This window comes from Fulvia fulva, chromosome 6 (assembly GCF_020509005.1).
Source record: "Fulvia fulva chromosome 6, complete sequence".
Taxonomy (NCBI): domain Eukaryota; kingdom Fungi; phylum Ascomycota; class Dothideomycetes; order Mycosphaerellales; family Mycosphaerellaceae; genus Fulvia; species Fulvia fulva.
In genome coordinates, this window is record NC_063017.1 from 3,631,595 (window position 1) to 3,650,705 (window position 19,111).

General features: G+C 48.0%; 2 protein-coding genes across 2 annotated transcripts; both read left to right on the plus strand.

The window, feature by feature from the left end:
- Positions 1 to 15,314: 15,314 nt before the first annotated feature.
- Positions 15,315 to 15,868, plus strand: CLAFUR5_07349 (uncharacterized protein; the record flags this gene model as incomplete). Its single annotated transcript, XM_047906497.1, has 2 exons — positions 15,315 to 15,493; positions 15,520 to 15,868. The coding sequence occupies 2 exons, from the start codon at positions 15,315 to 15,317 to the stop codon at positions 15,866 to 15,868; spliced, it is 528 nt and encodes a 175-aa protein (XP_047763800.1).
- A 91-nt stretch (positions 15,869 to 15,959) lies between these two features.
- CLAFUR5_07350 (uncharacterized protein) lies at positions 15,960 to 18,632 on the plus strand (the record flags this gene model as incomplete). Its single annotated transcript, XM_047906498.1, has 2 exons — positions 15,960 to 16,420; positions 16,475 to 18,632. The coding sequence occupies 2 exons, from the start codon at positions 15,960 to 15,962 to the stop codon at positions 18,630 to 18,632; spliced, it is 2,619 nt and encodes an 872-aa protein (XP_047763198.1).
- Positions 18,633 to 19,111: the final 479 nt, after the last annotated feature.

Below are 19,111 nucleotides of genomic sequence, written 5' to 3' on the forward strand. Positions count from 1 at the left end.
TTCTGTTTGTGATTGCCTTGTTTTTCGCTAGTTTCCGCTATAGGCATTCCGTACTATACGATAGGTAGTGCCCCGGATAGTTCGCGTACCGTCTCGAAGTCGATATATAGTCCCTAGATATATAGTCTCCTATATAGTTCGAGTAGGCCTACTTGTTTATATACGTATAGGTTTGGTGTCTATACTGTTAGCATTTAAAGTATTAGAGGACACGAAAGGATAAGGAGTGCTTTTCTACTATCTTAAGGCTATATTACTAGACTAGGCCTTGTTCTATCGCTAGATCCGCCGCTTTCGCGTCTTATAGCTATACTATTAGCGCCGAGGCCTTCTTGCCTTCTGGCTATTTCCTATAGAGCTAAGTCGCCTTCTAGATTAGAGAGTTAAGAGTAACCGGGTTGTCCTCTTAGAGAGCCCGTAGGTGACCTTAGTTAGTTAGGTCGAACTCCTTAGGTATGTCGTAGACTAGGATCGTAAATTGCTTCGTTAAGACCTTCGCTAATACCGTAACCTTAGATGCCTACTATAGCTATACCTCTAGGTGCCTCCTAGTAGTAGCAGAGCTAGTATAGATCTATAGAGTGCCGTTAGACTATTAGTTCACTAGAAGACACATTCGAAAGCTCTTATTAAGGCTATTCTAACGATATATAAAGTAGGCCACTACCCCTAGGACTAAGGGAGTTCTACCTTATTTAATCTAGATAGCTTGAAGCTCTCTTCACCCTGTTTCTTTAGCTCTAAACGCCGCGGAGGTGCCTAGCTACATTGGGTAACTCCTAGGTAATAGTAGCCTAGGCTACGGTACTAACGGCGCCTACGGCCCTATAGGCGAAGCCTCCCTAAGACAACTAGTAGTAACTTATAGAGGACGTAAAAAGTATAGAAACTAACGATTAGCTCCCTTACCGGTCTCTATAGGTAATGATCACTTAGCTACGTACGGCGCTTGTACTATTATATTACCGAGGGTAATAAGAAATAAGGACGACGTCTTAGGCGATTAGTAAGGCCACCCGGAATTAATACCCCTATAGCTAGGTATCGGTCGCGGTATCGATACTAGGCCCCCGCCTAACGTACGATATAGTTACGATCCGTATTATAGTAAAGGAAGACTAGGCCGAAGTTACGAAGCTATCGAATAAGGAGCTCGCCTAACGAATCAACTAACTAGGGGTGGTCGTAGTGAACCAATAGTCTAACGGCACTCTATAGATCTATACTAGCTCTACTACTACTAGGAGGCACCTAGAGGTATAGCTATAGTAGGCATCTAAGGTTGCGGTATTAGCGAAGGTCTTAACGAAGCAATTTACGATCCTAGTCTACGATATACCTAAGGAGTTCGACCTAACTAACTAAGGTCACCTACGTACTCTCTAAGAGGACAACCCGGTCACTCTTAACTCTCTAATCTAGAAGGCGACTTGGCTCTATAGGAAATAGCTAGAAGGTAAGAAGGCCTCGGCGCTAATAGTATAGCTATAAGACGCGAAAGCGGCGGATCTAGCGATAGAACAAGGCCTAATCTAGTAATATAGCCTTAAGATAGTAGAAAAGCACTCCTTATCCTTTCGTGTCCTCTAATACTTTAAATGCTAACAGTATAGACACTAAACCTATACGTATATAAATAAGTAGGCCTACTCGAACTATATAGAATGTTAAACAGGTACGAGTTGCGCAGCAGTAGAAGACGGCGGATCACACAAAAGACGAAGAAGGACCTAATGGGATAGCGTGTATCTACATACAGTATCGCCGGTGTTGGTGTAGGTGTTTCAGGAGGGACAGCTGTACTCGGGACTTGACTAGCAAGCCCTGATTACTAATCCCCCTAAGCACTCAATGTTGACCCTATGACCTGCATATTCTCAACACTCCCACTCAGGTCAGAAGGTCTCAAACAATCCCTTATACAAGCTAGAGCTGCCTCACAAAGTTTTGAAACTGCTGGCCATTGAGGGGCTTAGTCAGCCCATCAGCAACTATGTCCTTTGTGTGGCAGTAATCCACTGCAATCTTCTTTTGCCACTAGAGATTCCTGACATAGTAGTATGCCACATCAATATGCTTTGACCTGTCATGGACATGGGCATTTTTGACAAAGGTCAAAGCTGCTTGGTTGTCACCCATAAGCTTCACGGGTCTCAGCTCATCAACAGTACTGCTTGCCTTCATCCTAGGTTGGAATGAACACTCTCCAACCAGGTCAGGACACCTCATCTCTCTAAGGACTGCAGCAAGAAACTGTGACTACTTAGCTGCTGCATTCATGGCCATGAACTCAGCCTCCATTGTTGATGTGGCAACAGACTTCTGCTTCCTACTCATCCAGGACACAGGTGATCCACAAAGGAACCACACATGTCCAAGGATTGAGACTCTGTCTGCCTTGTCTATGGCATAATCAGAATCTGAGTATCCCTGGAGAATACCTCCTCCTCTTCTGTACATCAAGCCCAGGTCTGGGTATGATCTCAGATATCTGGAGAGTTTCTTCAAGGCTCTAAGATGTTGCTTTGAAGGGTCAGCAACATATGAGCTGATTCTTCCAAGGGGGAAAGCAAGGTCTGGCCTTGTCATTGTCATTGGCCACATCCAGGTACCATTGCAACTCTGGTACTCCTGTTTGTTGCACCTCTCATCCATAGTAGCTGAAGGTCTCAGATCCTCATAGCTGTCCATAGGTGAGAGTGTGGGTGTGGCCTTCTCTGGAGAGATGCCCATCTTGGCAAGGTTAGTTCGGATGTAGTGTCCTTGATCAAGCTTTACAGTACCTTGGGACCTGTTTCTTGTAATCCTCATTCCAAGGATCTTCTCAGGTTCCCCAAGATCTTTGATCTTGAACACTCTTCTAAATTCAGCCTTGAACCACTGAACATCTGACAGCTTTGGAGCTGCAATGGGGATGTCATCCACATAGGTGAGGACCATGATGTCTCTTCCTCTGTGGATGAGTAGGCATGGATCCACCTAGGACTAGGTGGATCCAATCTGTTCTAGCTTGGCAACACAGAGCTTGTTCTAATCTCTAGCTGCTTGCTTCAGTCCATACAGGCTTCTAAGGACCTTGAAGACCATATTTGGTGGAATTTCGACACCTGGGGGTGGGATCATGTAGATGTCTTCAAGAAGGCTGCTTTCGGTGAAAGCATTGTTCACATCCACCTGGTGCATCTCAAGATCTCTCTCACATACTACAGCCATGAAGACCCTAAGGGTATCATGCCTAACAGTAGGTGCAAAGGTCTTTTCAAAGTCAACACCATATTTCTGTGAAAACCCTCTTACAACCAGTCTTGCCTTGAACTCTTCAATGGCTCCACTGATCATTCTTTTCACATCAAAAACCCACTTAGATGTAACCAGGTTTGCACCCCTTGGTAGTACAACTGGATCCAAGGTGTTGTTGCTTCCTAAGGCAATAAGTTCTTTCTGGATTGCCTCTTTCCACATATGTCCCCAATTGGGGTCTCCCACTGCCTCCTTATAGGACTTTGGGATTGGCACTTCCTGCCGGTAGGCTATGGCCTGCCTAACAGCAGCAAATGCATATCCCTCCACATCATTCAGGATTTCCTCAACCCAGCTCATAGTTGGATCAAGATGAAACATCTGAGCAATCAATGCCCTATGATGCTTGGCTTCATGCTCAGCAGAGCCATCATCTTCATCCCCCCTTGACCTCTTGTTGCCTGCAAGCTGAGGTGGCTGTTGAGGTTGATCCTCCTGAACAAGTTCCTCTTCCTTTTCTTTTCTTGGAGTCCCCTCTACTCCAATCTTCTGGTACTCTCTAATGTCTTTTGGAGGTTGGGGAAGTTGCACAAACACTGTTTTAGCAAGGGAAGAATTTCCCTTGCACCATCACTACGGATTGCAGATAGAAAACACCTTGAGCTGTTCTCTACCTGAACCTTCCATTCCTTTAGAGCTGTAGGAGCATCACTCCTAGCCTTCAAAGGGACTACCCACTTCTTCCTCAAGAAGTTGTCTACAATCTCAAGCCAGTACTTGAAGCCAAGTCTTGAGACTGCACCTTGAAAAGGCCCACAGATGTCAATAGAGATGAGGGCCAGCCTCTCTCCTTTCCTCTCTGTGGCAGGTCCTTTGAACTTCCTCATGTCTGCAAGGGAGCAGACCTTGCAGTTCTGGTGTTCAGAAGGAACAGGAATGGGATCTTTCTTGTCAGTGACTCTATGCAGGTTTCTTAGCAGTCCCTTGCTAAGGTGTGCACATCTTCTATGCTATAGCTCCCACTGGTCCTGGGACTCAGTGGCAGTCATAGCCTGTTCCAATTCACACTCAAAATGTGTACCTAACTTGGACAGATCCAAGTCATGCTCCTATAGAGAGGCATATGCTTGAGGCATAGCTTCAAGCTGCTCTGAAACACTTTGAATGAATGGAACACCCCCTCTCAGCTTTGTCTGGACAACAGGTTTTCCAGGAAGGGATTTGAGGGTGAAACTGGGCGGTTGGACAGCAAACTGTTGGCTGAACTGATTCCAAGAGACAAGGCTAACTCCAAGGCCAGGAACAAACAAAACATTCTTCAAGACAATCTGCTTCCCAGAAGGACCACCCATCACTGCACTCCCCTCATGTGTGGCATGTAGGTAGCCACCCCCAACCTTGATCCACTTCCTCTTCTGAAGAGGTTTCAGGGTCCTGAAAAGTGAATCCTGGTCAGTCATATGGGATGAAGCACAAGAGTCAAGCAACCACTCTGAGGAGGGGTACTTGCTTTTGGCTTCCACAGTTGAATGGGCAACCTCATCGACTTCATCATCCTCTGATGGTGTCTCAGGGTCTGATAAGTCTTCCTGGGTTGCACAGGCTCTTCCTTGTAAGGTCCTTCATCACCACTAGGATGTCCCTCAGGCTTGGGGATGGGGACCTCGTTCTCGGTGGTGATGATTGTCTCTTTGCAACAGAGGTGTTTCCTCTGTTGAGCTTGTCCTTCCTGACAGCATGCTTGGCTCCAGAGAGGTGTGGGCAATCCTTGATCACATGATCACCATCACAGAGATGGCAGGTGATCTTGCCCTGGAAACCTCTTCCTACAAACATTGCTGTTTCCTTGGATGCAACTTCCAGCCTGGATTCATGTGACTCAAGCAGTTGTAGACAATCTTCATATGACAGTCCTGGCTAGGCCAGGATAGTGTTCTTGGTCCCAAGATACACTTCAGGCAGGGCTTGAAGCAGATGCTTCAGCTTCCTTGTAGGCTCTCTGTAGTGAGCCTCTGCTGGGTCAACTTCAGCAATCCTTCTTACAAGATTGCCAAGGTGGACCCAGGCCTGTCTGATGGTCATGCCATCTATCATTCTGAAGTTGATCAATTCTTGAACAACTGTCATTGCATATGCAGCATGAACCTTGCTGTACTTTGCCCTCATCTTGAGCCAGATCTCTCCAGCTTGTCTCATCTATTTGCTTTCCTCCCAACTGGACTGTATCTTGACTCTTCAAGTCCAGGTAAGGGATCTGATGACTCAGATGGTGTTGAGGAGCTGGGTGTGCTTGATAATAGATGGCCTCCATCTACAACCCAAAGCACATCTTGAGCTTCAAGATGGTCTTGTATCAATGAGAACCATGTCCTCTAGTTGTCCTTGGTTAGGATAGGTGCTGCTCTCCTCCTACCAAGGGTGCTGTGTCCGGTTTCCTCCATGCTTTTATATATAGGACAGGATGGCTGCCTACAGAAGAAAGGTATTCGTTCGTACGCGATCGGATCGATAGGAGGTGAACCGAACGCGAGGTTGATAGTGGAGAGAATGGCTGTCCACAAGAAAGCGAGGAAAGTCGGTCGTAAGGATCGTGTTTCTGAGACACTGTCTGTAGCTCTCTCAGGGGAGGGTGTTCTGAGACACTACGGCTCTCTCAGATGGAACAGTTAGTCGATGCGAACGCGATGTCCGGAGAGCGACTCTTCTCAGTAAGCTCGCCCACTTGTCTGAGGTATTGGCACAGGCTCCCTGACTCGGAGTCTGACAGTGCCTCACTAGGCTCTTTCACGTCTTATATGCACCTACAGCGCGGCTGTAGCTTCCTGTGCAATGCGGGTGCGGCCTCCAGTCTGCCTTCCTTTTGTTCTGAAGAGGAATAACTCCAATACGACTTTGTCGAGGGTGAAACACCGAGTTGCTAACCCGGGCTCATAACCTGTTAAACAGGTACGAGTTGCGCAGCAGTGGAAGACGGCGGATCACACAAAAGACGAAGAAGGACCCAATGGGATAGCGTGTATCTACATACAGTATCGCCGGTGTTGGTGTAGGTGTTTCAGGAGGGACAGCTGTACTCGGGACTTGACTAGCAAGCCCTGATTACTAATCCCCCTAAGCACTCAATGTTGACCCTATGACCTGCATATTCTCAACATAGAAGACTATATATCTAGGGACTATTTATCGGCTACGAGACGGTACGCGAACTATCCGGGGTACTACCTATCGTATAGCGCGGAATGCCTATAGCGGAAACTAGCGAAAAACAAGGCAATTATAAACAGAACCGTCGCCCTAAGATTCTACGGCGACCGTAAGGCTAGCCTATACCGGAACTAGCTAGCGGCGGTCGGGTATAAGCGCCCTAGGGCTAAGAACGATATAAAGGATACGTAACCTAGGGCGTACGAGAGGCTACGTACTCTACTAGCTACGGCGAGGGAATCTAACTAGGCCCGGCTCCCCTTTAGTATATAGCTAATAGGCGTAGACTAGGACGTATAAGGTAGTAGGATATAGGATATTATAGAGGAAATGATTGTTAATACTAATAAGTAGCCTCGATACGCTTAGTATTATTTAGTATAACGTTAACTATAGTAAGGATATAGTCTAGAACTATTTCCTATACGAGGCGGACCCGTACGTCTACTACGTCCTAGTAATCTAGGAGCTATAGATTAACCCGTACTATAAGAGACTAACGACCTATAAGTTACTAGGCTATACGATATGTCTACGAGGCGACGGTAGACCCCGTACGTACTTCTATATTAGTAAGGACATACTAGAATCCGACTAGAAGGTAGTATACTACGTAGACGAAGAAGGCGGGGGCGATTTACCTCCCTCTACCTAGGTAGTACCTAGATATACAACCTATATATATAACCGGGTCGACGACGAGAATCACCTATACGTAGTATCGGCTACGAACCTCTCGTCTTACTACGAGAGAGCTAAGTATTCTTACGCTAGAGCGTCGTAGGCGCGACGGGCGCGTAACGTAGGCGAAGCCGCGGCGAATAGAGGACTACTAGCAAAACGGGTATAAAAACTATCCGACGAGCGTATACTCGTATCGGGAGCGAGTCCCTCTTCTTTTATAAGAAGGGCGCGGAACCGTAGCCTATACGCTCGATAGAACACCTCTAGTATAAGTATAGAATTTTCACCTCCGGAGACCGTAAACCGAGCGGGCTAAGCGACAAATATTAGACGAGCGGACTATAGAACAATAACTAAGCGGACTATACGACGGCGTCGAGCGGACTATAAAACAATCTAGTGTTTACTAGCGGGCAATACGGTAGGTAGGTAGACCCGTAACGAAGCCTATAAGGGCCTATTAAACACCCGGTATAGGAACGAGGGTTTTACCTAAGGCACTACCTATCCCGCTATATAACGTACCTAGTCTAATATAGTAGATTACGACGAGGAAAAGACGATAGCCTAAGCAAGGAAAAGAGGGCTATTAGGACGGGGAAAAGCCGTATACTATAAGTAGATTAGTTCTATAATCGGGGAGGATCGAGGATAGGGTAATAAGGAACTTTATATTAGTTAGTAGGTAGAAACGTAAGGAGTACGCTACCCGGCGTAGTGTGTACCCCGAGCAAACCTACGAGGTATAGACGGCCGCTTTCTAGAGATAGGCTACGGTAACGCGAAGGGCGTCAAAACCTAGGGCGTAGTATATACTAGTAGCGACGGCTAACACTGTCTATATAGCCCGAGAGGACGGATGCGTATGTCGGTCAATAGAGAGCACTAAAGGGCTTAGGCCTATAGAGGTGGATATTAGCTTAAGGAGCAAATAGGGAGGGAGGGCGTAGAGGGAAGCTTTTGCTCCGGGCTAACCTCTCGAAACGAGGCTATACGGTAGTACTAGATGAGTAGGAAAGCGCGGTTAAGACTTGTTACCTTATCTCGTAGCTAGCTTACTAAATACGATTCCTTCCTTACTAGACAGTACGCTTAAGAGACAAGGGTGCTACATCGTAGTAGGAGACTTTAATATACACTACCCTTCCTAGGAAAGCCTTATATAGCCGCACCCTATAGCCGACGAAGTACTCGACTTGATAGCGAGTAACGTAATTGCCCTTAATACCCCGAAGGACCTAGGCACCTAGAAGAGAGGGGGACTCTAAGGCACGATCGACCTCTCCTAGATCTTAGATAGCTACTACTATATAGTATCCTTCTATAGGATCGAATATAAACTCGAGGCGTCGTTAGACTATATACTAGCTAGGACCTCTATTACGATCTAGATATAATATATACTAGCGAGGACCCCTAAGCTAAACTAGGGAAAGGCCTACTAGGCTAATATCTAGGTATACCTCGACGACTCCGAGAGGCTAGTCTAGATCGCGTAGTAGTAATATAATAGTAAAGACGAGATAGACGAGGTAGTCTAAGGGTTAATAGACGAAATAAGAAAAGCGACCTTACTTCACGTTCCGCTTACCTAACTAACGACATAGTCTAAACTATACTAGACGCCGGAGTGTACTACGGTAGTAAGAGAAGTAAGGAGAGCCCGCCGGGTGTGGACGAGCAGCTATAGCGAGGAGGCCTAGAACGTATATAGGGAGGTATACTAACAGAAGAAAGCTATAATACGAAGGGAGAAAGTAGTCGGCTAGAGGGCTATAGTAGAAGAAATCGCCGGCAAGCTAGAGAGGATATAGAAGCTAGCGAAATGGGCCCGACAGGACCCTATATAGGGCCCCTCCTTCTCTATCCTAGCGCTACAATCGCCTAGTAGCCCGGTTAGCGACCCCGAGGCTAAGGCGCGTCTACTAGCTAGCAAGTTCTTCCCGCCCCTAGTCGAGGCTAATCTAAGCGATATAAATAGCTCTACTCCCCTAGCCCCTAGTATCGCGGTCTAATAGGAGGTGTCCGAGGGAGAAGTTGCCGCTATACTAAGGAAGTTACCGGCGAAGAAAGCCCCGGGGCCGGATAGGATCCTAAACGAGCTACTAAAGAAGTGTAGAGATCAACTAGCCCTAGTAGTTATAGCGATCTTTAACGCCTACCTATAGACCGGGTACCACCCGATAGCCTTTAAACAATCGACGACAGTAGTCCTGCGTAAGCCGTAGAAGGAAGACTATATATAGGTGAAGTCGTACCGCCTAATTGCGCTCCTTAACACTCTTAGGAAGGCGCTTAAGAAGCTAGTTATAACGAGACTCTCCGAGGCGGTAGAGGAACACTCCCTACTCCCGGACACCTAGATCGGTACGCGCCTATAGCGATCGACGCTATCCGCGATAGAACTTATCACCTCTTAGGTAAAGGCTATCTAGTATAAGAATAGGGACAAGGTGGCTTCCTTACTTAGCCTAGACATATCGGGAGCCTTCGACTACGTGTTATACCCGCGGCTACTCTATATCCTAAGGTCGAAAGGACTCCCTAAGTAGCTTGTCAACTTCGTACGGTCCTACCTCTAAAACCGTAGTACGTCGATCCTAGTCGGCTAGTATAGAAGCCTATTTTAAGTAGTCTATACTAGAATCCCGTAAGGCTTAACGCTAGTACCTATTCTGTTCCTCTTCTTTATAGCGACGCTACTCCTAGCCCTAGAATCCTAGAACACCGCTACGAGCGGCTTCGTAGACGACATAAACATCCTAGCGTAGTCTTCCTCGACTAAGGAGAACTATAGGCTACTAGAAGAGAAGCATAAGATCTACGAGGACTAGGCTAGGAGGCACGGGGCTCGGTTTGCCCTAGAAAAGTATAATCTAATACACTTTACGCGCCGGCCACGGTTCTATAATATATAAGCTTCTATCTAGATATAGGGGCACACGACTAACCCGGTAAATCAGCTTAGGATCCTCGGACTATAGGTGGACCCGGCGCTACGGTAGAGGAAGTACGTATAGGCAATATTACGGAAAGCTAAACAGAATATAGCATTATACTAGAGGCTCACTACGTCTATATAGGGGGCGGACTTCCGGTAGTTACGACTTCTATATACGGCTATTATACGGCCAGTCCTTACCTATAGTAGCTAAGTGTAGTCCTTAGGCGAGAGGGCCTACTTATCGAAGGGACTCGTCGCGCCGCTAGCGAAGATCTAAAACTAATGCCTAAGGAAGGTTACCGGGGCATATAAGTCGATACTAACGAGGATACTTAAGCACGAGACCGCTATACCGCCGATCGACCTATATATCTAGGGACTACGGACCTCCTACTTAGGCAAGTCGGCATAGTACCTAGTATAGAAGGTTATCGCTAGTATAGTCGTAAGGGCCCGCGAATTAGTACTAGCGTATAGGGGCATTCGACCCGGAAACGAGCCGAACTACCGGGCAAGGGACGAATAGCTAGTAATATAATAGGAAGGTAAGAAATCGTTTATAGAGCAACTATAGAAAGAGAGGTAGAACAACTAGGTTATAGGGTATAGTAGACGCCCTTAGCTAGCGGGACAACCTAAGGAATAGTTAGCTACAAAATCCGCGGTCAAGCACCCCCCGAAGCTTATCTACTACCGCCTTACGAGGGTATAGAGTAGTATAGTAACCTAACTACGAAGCGAACACATCGGCCTCTAGGGGTATCTATTATAGAGGAAGGTTCTAGGATACACGAATACTAGCTGCCCCTACGGCTATCGCTCCTAGAACGTACGGTACGTACTCCTCGTCTATCCGAGGTAGTCGCTAGGAAGGGGGGAGTGGATAGCAAAGGCGAGGAACCGGACGATTAGGGCACTTCTTAACAACGCTAAGGACCTACGGCGTATTACGAACTAGATACTAGAGAAGGGCTAGCTAGAACAGTACCGCCTAGTAGGAACAGTATAGGAAGAGAGGATACGACGTAGCGCGACGAGACCGGCTAGGAGCGGGGGCTAACGGGGTAGTGACATAGACTACGTACGTTTAGAGGGAAAGCTAAACTAGATAAGGAGTAGTCGGGGGCGGGAAGGGTTTTTACCTATTCGGGTTTCCCTTTGTATATAACAATAGATATATACCTATATAGGCCGGATAGGGTCCTAGAACAGGGGAATGACAAATCTATCTATCTATATAGGGAGGTATACTAATAGAAGAAAGCTACGATACGGAGGGGGAAAGTAGTCGGCTAGAGAGCTATAGTAGAAGAAATCGCCGATAAGCTAGCGAGGATATAGAAGCTAGCAAAATAGGCCCGATAGGACCCTATATAGGGCCCCTCCTTCTCTATCCTAGCGCTATAATTGCCTAGTAGCCCGGTTAGCGACCCCGAGGCCAAGGCGCGTCTACTAGCTAGTAAGTTCTTCCCGCCCCTAGTCGAGGCTAATCTAAGCGACATAAATAGCTCTACTCCCCTAGCCCCTAGTATCGCGCTCTAATAGGATATATCCGAGGGAGATATTACCGCTATACTTAGGAAGTTACCGGCGAAGAAAGCCCCGGGGCCGGATAGGATCCTAAACGAGCTACTAAAGAAGTGTAGAGATCAACTAGCCCTAGTAGTTATAGCGATCTTTAACGCCTACCTATAGACCGGATCCTACCTAATAGCATTTAAATAATTGATAATAGTAGTCCTACGTAAGCCGTAAAAGGAAGAATATACGTAGGTAAAGTCGTACCGCCTAATTACGCTCCTTAATACTCTTAGGAAGGCGCGTAAGAAGCTAGTTATAACGAGACTCTCCGAGGCGGTAGAGGAGTACTCCCTACTCCCGGACACCTAGATAGGTACGCGCCTATAGCGATCGACGCTATCCGCGATAGAACTTATCACCTCTTAGGTAAAGGCTATCTAGTATAAGAATAGGGACAAGGTGGCTTCCTTACTTAGCCTAGACATATCGGGAGCCTTTAACTACGTATTATACCCGCGGCTACTCTATATCTTAAGGTCGAAAGGACTCCCTAAGTAGCTTATTAACTTCGTACGGTCCTACCTCTAAAACCGTAGCACGTCGATCCTAGTCGGTTAGTATAAAAGCCTATTTTAAGTAGTCTATACTAGAATCCCGTAAGACTTAACGCTAGTACCTATCCTATTCCTCTTCTTTATAGCGACGCTACTCCTAGCCCTAGAATCCTAGAACACCGCTACGAGCGGCTTCGTAGACGATACGAATATCCTAGCGTAGTCGTCCTCGACTAAGGAGAACTATAGGCTACTAGAAGAGAAGTATAAGATCTATAAGGACTAGGCTAGGAGGTATAGGGCTCGGTTTGCCCTAGAAAAGTAGAACCTTATATACTTTATACGCCGGCTACTGTTCTATAATATATAAGCTTCTATCTAGATATAGGAGTATACGACTAACCCGATAAACTAGCTTAGGATCCTTAGACTATAGGTAGACCCGGCGCTACGGTAGAGGAAGTACGTATAGGCAATATTACGGAAAGCCGAACAGAATATAGTATTATACTAGAGGCTCACTACGTCTATATAGGGGGCGGACTTTCGGTAGTTACGACTTCTATATACGGCTATTATACGGCTAGTCCTTACCTATAGTAGCTAAGTATAGTCCTTAGGCGAAAGGGCCGGCCTATTAAAGGGACTCGTCGCGCCGTTAGCGAAGATCTAAAACTAATGCCTAAGGAAGGTTACCGGGGTATATAAGTCGATACTAATAAGGATACTTAAGTACGAGACCGCTATACCGCCGATCGACCTATATATCTAGGGACTACGGGCCTCCTACTTAGGTAAGTCGGTATAGTACCTAGTATAGAAGGTCATCGCTAGCGTAGTCGTAAGGGCCCGCAAATTAGTACTAGCGTATAGAGGCATTCGACCCGGAAACGAGCCGAACTACCGGGTAAGGGACGAATAGCTAGTAATATAATAGGAGGGTAAGAAATCGTTTATAGAGCAACTATAGAAAGAGAGGTGGAACAACTAGGTTATAGGGTATAGTAGACGCCCTTAGCTAGCGGGATAACCTAAGGAATAGTTAGCTACGAAATCCGCGGTTAAGTACCCCCCGAAGCTTATCTACTACCGCCTTACGAGGGTATAGAGTAGTATAGTAACCTAACTACGAAGCGAACATATCGGCCTCTAGGGGTACCTATTATAGAGGAAGGTTCTAGGATACACGAATACTAGCTGCCCCTATAGCTATCGCTCCTAGAACGTACGGTACGTACTCCTCGTCTATCCGAGGTAGTCGCTAGGAAGGGGGGAGTAGATAGTAAAGGCGAGGAACCGGACGATTAGGGCACTTCTTAATAACGTTAAGGACCTACGGCGTATTACGAACTAGATACTAGAGAAGGGCTGGCTAGAATCGTATCGCCTAGTAGGAGTAGTATAGGAAGAGAGGACACGATATAGCGCGACGAGACCGGCTAGGAGCGGGGACTAATAGGGTAGTAATATAGACTACGTACGTTTAGAGGGAAAGCTAATCTAGATAAGGAGAGGTCGGGGGCGGGTAGGGTTTTTATCAATTCGGGTTTCCCTTTTTATATAATAATAGATATATACCTATATAGGCCGAATAGGGTCCTAGAATAGAGGAATAACAAATCTATCTATCTATTTAGCGCCCTCCTTATATTAGTTCTTAGAGCGGTTATTGTAAAAGAAGTCGTAGGTTCGCTATAGTTTTTAATAGCTGTTATATTTCTTTGTACTAGTAGGGATATTAAAGCTTAAGGGAAGAGCTAGGCGGTTAGATATCTTATTAGCTATAGCGACAATTACTATTAGTAATTAGAAAGTAGAAGGCGATACTAAGCGGCGTATTCAATAGTCGTAGAGTATAATTACTAGTATTTACTAGGGTCACGAGGAGAAAGGAAAGAAGGTTCTTATAATATTAGTAGTTTATAGAAGTTAGTATCTCGGACGACGCGTATATATTAATGATACGCAAAGGACTATAACGCGCTAGTGACTAATCTTACGTGGTAATTAGTAGTCCTCTTTACTTATATATAATAACTTCAATAACTTAACTTTACAATTAATCTTAAAGCCTATTTACTATTAACTACTATAAACTACTCTTAGTATAACTACTACTATCGCGATCCCTATCGAGTCCTTATTACCGCGAAGCTATACTACCCCTATTAGCACCTTTCTAGGTTGTGTCCTCGTCTAGCTATCTAGGTAGCCGGGAGGAGAAATATTAGAAGAATCTAACTTCCTAGTCGGGCTGCCTATAGCAGGCTACGCTTCGCTAAGAGCACATACTCCGCTTACCTTTACTCCAGTGCTCGCAAGCTCGCACGTCGTTACGGCGCGGAGTTACGCGGTATGTCGCAACTATAGTAGGTAACATCTATGGTTAAGGTAGATGCTAATGCCTTAGGCAGTACACTGTTTTGAAGTACTAATAAGAAGCTAGCTTGGCACTTCCCTTAGCTGAATATCGCACGCTCACTATTGCCTTCGCACTACTGCTCTTACTGACGCTGCTCGAGTGCTCGTACCTCGCACGTCGCAGCTAGCGTTCGAACGTAGCTCAGGAAATGGTTCACTTGGCGAATAAGCTCGGGACGAGAGCGTCATCGAGAGCGTCTCAAGAAGGAAAAGGCATTGAAGGCCAAGAAGGCGCGGTATGAATAAGAGAAGGCATCCAAGACGGTGGCGGCTGGAGGGTCCACGGTCATCGAGGAAGAAGATGGAACAACCCCCTCGCCCACGTGACTCGATCACAATTCGATCAGCCAGGTCTCGAGTCGGGACAGTGAAGGTGAGGCGTCGCCGACCACAGGCCGTGACAGTAGCAAGGACGCCAGCATTAAGCCCGCCAGCCGGGTCATGTCTTCTCCAAAGCTACAGCCTGAAGCGACATACAAGAGCCATACTCGGGTGCTTCAGAGCAAACTCGACCTGAACAGAGGACTAGTGGATGCTACGACCGACTATGGAAGCACAGAAGCGACACCAAACCCTCGCGATCTGCCCGTTCCTATGACACGTGGCTCATCTGAGCGGCAGCGTCGTCCGTCCAGTCCAACGGCCCCCTTGGTTCGTCAGCCTGCTGGCGTCTCCGAGACAAATGTGTCAGTTCGCGCTCGTTCAGCCGGCATACCTCACCCCTCTCTTTCGACTAAGCTCTCGAGATGGCCGTCAGAGCCGCTCAACAGGACTCGAGGCTGAATCGCGCGATGCACGGCTTCGGACCCCCAGACCCAGTTAAACGAGCCATACACAAGATCAGGAGTGAGCATTCGTGGCGAATGGAAGAAAACGGGCTCAACTTCGGGGAAATAATCAGCAAGAACAAGAAAGTGCTGAGGGAGTGCGCCAGGCCCAGTGTGCAAACAGAGCCAAGCCTCTCGAGAGGAGTCGCCAGACTGCACGCGATCAAGCTGAGGCGCCTACCTTGCCCACGCTAATCCTGGGAAACACTCAGCCTCTTAGGAAGCTGGCTCAATTCGCTGCGTCCATCGTGCCTTCTGAGCATTATTCCGGGGTCGCGAGGATCGCCGAACTTGAGGGCCTGCCCATTACTACTCCAGTTGTCGACACTCAGGCACCAGGCAGACTTGTTGCAGAGGCCCAGCGAGAAGATGGCGAGTTGGCTGCCAAGCGCCAGCGCACCGGGTTCATTGAGAGGCCGCTGAAGGACAGCACTGCTGCAGTGCAATTTCAGCGAGGACCCAGATGTCGCTGACTCTCAGCGCGTCGGTCTCAAGTATGGGTCCCTCAGGTCGGATCCGGTGACTGGAGACCTGAGCCGAATTCCTGGTTCCATTGCAAGCTCGATGTGGCGGATGCTCTATGACTACCCTGTTGATCGATATTCAGTGCAGGCGAAGACGAGTGGGACGAGTCCCTTTGAGGCGGTCGAGATAGAGCAGAGTGGCAGGGATGCTTCTTCACAGAACAAGAGCCAGCGTACTACTGAGACTACTGAGAGCCTGACGCAGGACAGCCCGACTGTCGGGCATCCACCTAACTTCAGCAAGCGCCCAGCTGCCGTTGACCATGTACCCCTCCCAGCTGGTAATCACGAGGCTGATCGAATCACCGAGACTCCTCGTCTCGACTCCTCACACGAGTCGCGGCGAGATGAGCCTTTCGCTGAATCGTCAGTGCAGATGAGGCTGAGCGCGGCCAGAGAGATGTCGAAGAAGCGAAAGCGAGAGGATGACGCTCGACAGCCTGATGCCGAAGCCACTAAGCAGGAAGACAACACACTTTCTGACGAGCAGGACATCCCAGGGTAGGGCATCGCTACAGCACAGCCTGATATCACAGCTCTTCAAGAGGTAACCAGCCGAGTACCTGACGAGCAGAACCACGCAGCGCAGAGCGTCGCTACGGTACAGCCTGTCATCAAGAAGGCCTCGTATGCCACCGTCGCCCCGACTCTGGCATCCATTGATATCAGATTGCCCTCGTTTTCTATCCTCGTCCTGCGCGAGATGCCGGCTCCTCCACCGGCATCATGTGTCTACCCTTTCATCAAGAGAGTACCTCGTACGGTCTCACCAGTCATGCTCGAGCTGCGCGGTCAGCAAATGCAACGTGACGGAATCAACAACGCTGGGACTTACATCAAGAATATACTTGATGCTGAGCTTGCAGCTCGGTCCGATCTGCACCATGGTGGAAATTCGGTGAAGGATGCCTCTTCTGCGCCAGAGACAGTCGGGGAGCAACCACGAGAAGAGCAACCAAAAGTAGCCGCTCCTGCCACGGAAGCTCAAGTCACCGTCAATCAGCGCTTGGTGACTGAAGCTGAAGGCCAGACAGATGGTTCGGAGACCTCCGCAGCAATTCCCGAACTCAGCTTCGAACAGTTCAAGAATCTCCTGATCTCCGACATCTTTCGCGAAGATGAGCTACCGATCATATACAAGACCTATCAAGATAACCAGCTCCCGTTCATCGAGGCTACCGAAAGCAACATTGTTCGCGCGGCAGAGCTTGTGCAGAATGAGGTTCTCAATGTCAACTACCCAGCATTTTATGGAGCTATCGCTTCTTGGTTCGGTGCTGTTGTCACTTCTTGCCTCAATGGCACTATCGCGGGCCAGCAGATATCTCAGCCGGAGCTGATTGATACGTATATGGAGGATGCGCCAGCGCCCGAGCCTGCAATGGGCCAGGAGACATCTGAGGCTCAGCTCTCCGAACCCCACCCAGACGATGGTATGGAGTGGGAGGCTACTGGGTTTGCTTCACCGAGCCCAAGTCCAGCCATCTTTCCCGTTATTGGTAGCGCAGCGTCACCAGTGCCAGGTTCTGCCATCTCTGCAACCTCAACACATTACGGCTCCGCTTCTCCAACCTGCCAGAAGCTTATGATGTTGGAGCAGCAGGTACTGAGCTCCAACTTTGCCATGAGTTGGCCAGAGCACTTCGAGATCTTCAAGTGCATGTTGTGCCTTGTAAGCAACAGTGAGAACGATGCGAGTGTGGAACTGTGGCTGGACTCTCCAGATCCGTTGCACAACACCGGAGGCGATTTTCGTTGGTGGTGGAAGACTCGTGTCGGGCTCCGGGAAATGAACAAGCTTGGAAAGGTGCTTGTTCGAGACAGGGACGACTGCGAGGCTAAGCAGCGACAACGACGACGCAGCGCATTCGCAGACCCTGTAGCGACTGGCCAGGCTCAAGCTCGTACTCAGCAGTCAAGTGTTGTGCCAGGACCGTCGCATTCAAATCAGCAGACTGCTCAGCAGAGCAATACGATCCGCAATACACCTTCTGGCACGCCTTCTGGTACCGCTGCTAGTGCGCCACCTCGCGCACAGCCAATTCGGACTGCTGCACCCGCAACTTCGGCCCAGCAGTCTCATACACCGAGGCGGACTGGACCATGGGTTGAGATCGATATTCTGAAAGCACAGCTGAAGACCCTATGGGACACCACAACTTTATGGCGGCCCATAAGATTCAAGATTATCGAGATCATCATCGTTCTCGGTCGCATCCATCACAGCGGACCCAATGGCCGAGCTCAGATTGAGAGGTGGATGTCGTCTCACAACATGAACTCCGCACTTGCTCAACCACGCCGAGAATTCTACATGGTGTACTATACTCGATATACTCTCCACTCTGATGAATACGGCCTTGGACAATTTTTTGCAGAGCAGAGTGTGTATTTCCTTCGTCAACTCGTCAACAAACAAGAGGGCGAACTCTGTAAGTTCTACGATCAGGGGGGCGACTGGGTGCCACTAGAGCGCACCATCTTGGCTATTCTGGGTCATCTTTCTACAATGGACAAAGTTCCGGTTGTCAAAGACGCCGTCGAGACCTGGCTCAACAGTAAAGATCCTTTCGATCCTGATAACGCACGTGCACTGTACTGGCGTGGTCTGTGGGAGGCGCAGAAGAAGGACAGTGGCCTACCCCTACTTTTGGATCAGAAGAAGATTGACTACCAGAAAGACATCAGTCAACAGGGCAATTCTCGCTTCTAAGAAGATGAACGAGCATCTGCTTGGTCACGGCAGGATAAGCTGTCGGCTGATTGGAATGGTGGACTGATGCAGCAATATCAGCGTTTCGCATGTTGGGTGCTGTTTATGGCGCAGACGGAGGTAGATGAGAGCGTCATTGTGTTTGGACAGGAGGTCACAGGTGTCAAAGAAGCTCTTTGTTTTGTGTACAATCAATTTTGTAGGATGTCCACGAAGACCTTTGCTCAAACTCATGTTGTCACCGCGAGACCATCAATCTCATAGTCTGTCTGTGATATATAGATGTAAGTGAGCGTCTGAATAGACCGAGCCTCTCAAATTCATCGCTTATGTGGTGTACGGCCGAGCTGCAGGAGTAGGCTTCTAGTCAAGCTGCCTTGCTCTTTGTGGCGAATGAGGCGTAGTTTACATCAAAATGTCGTTTATATCTGAAAGTGGTCATAATCTCGTAATAGTGGACATGCTACAGCAGCACTTTA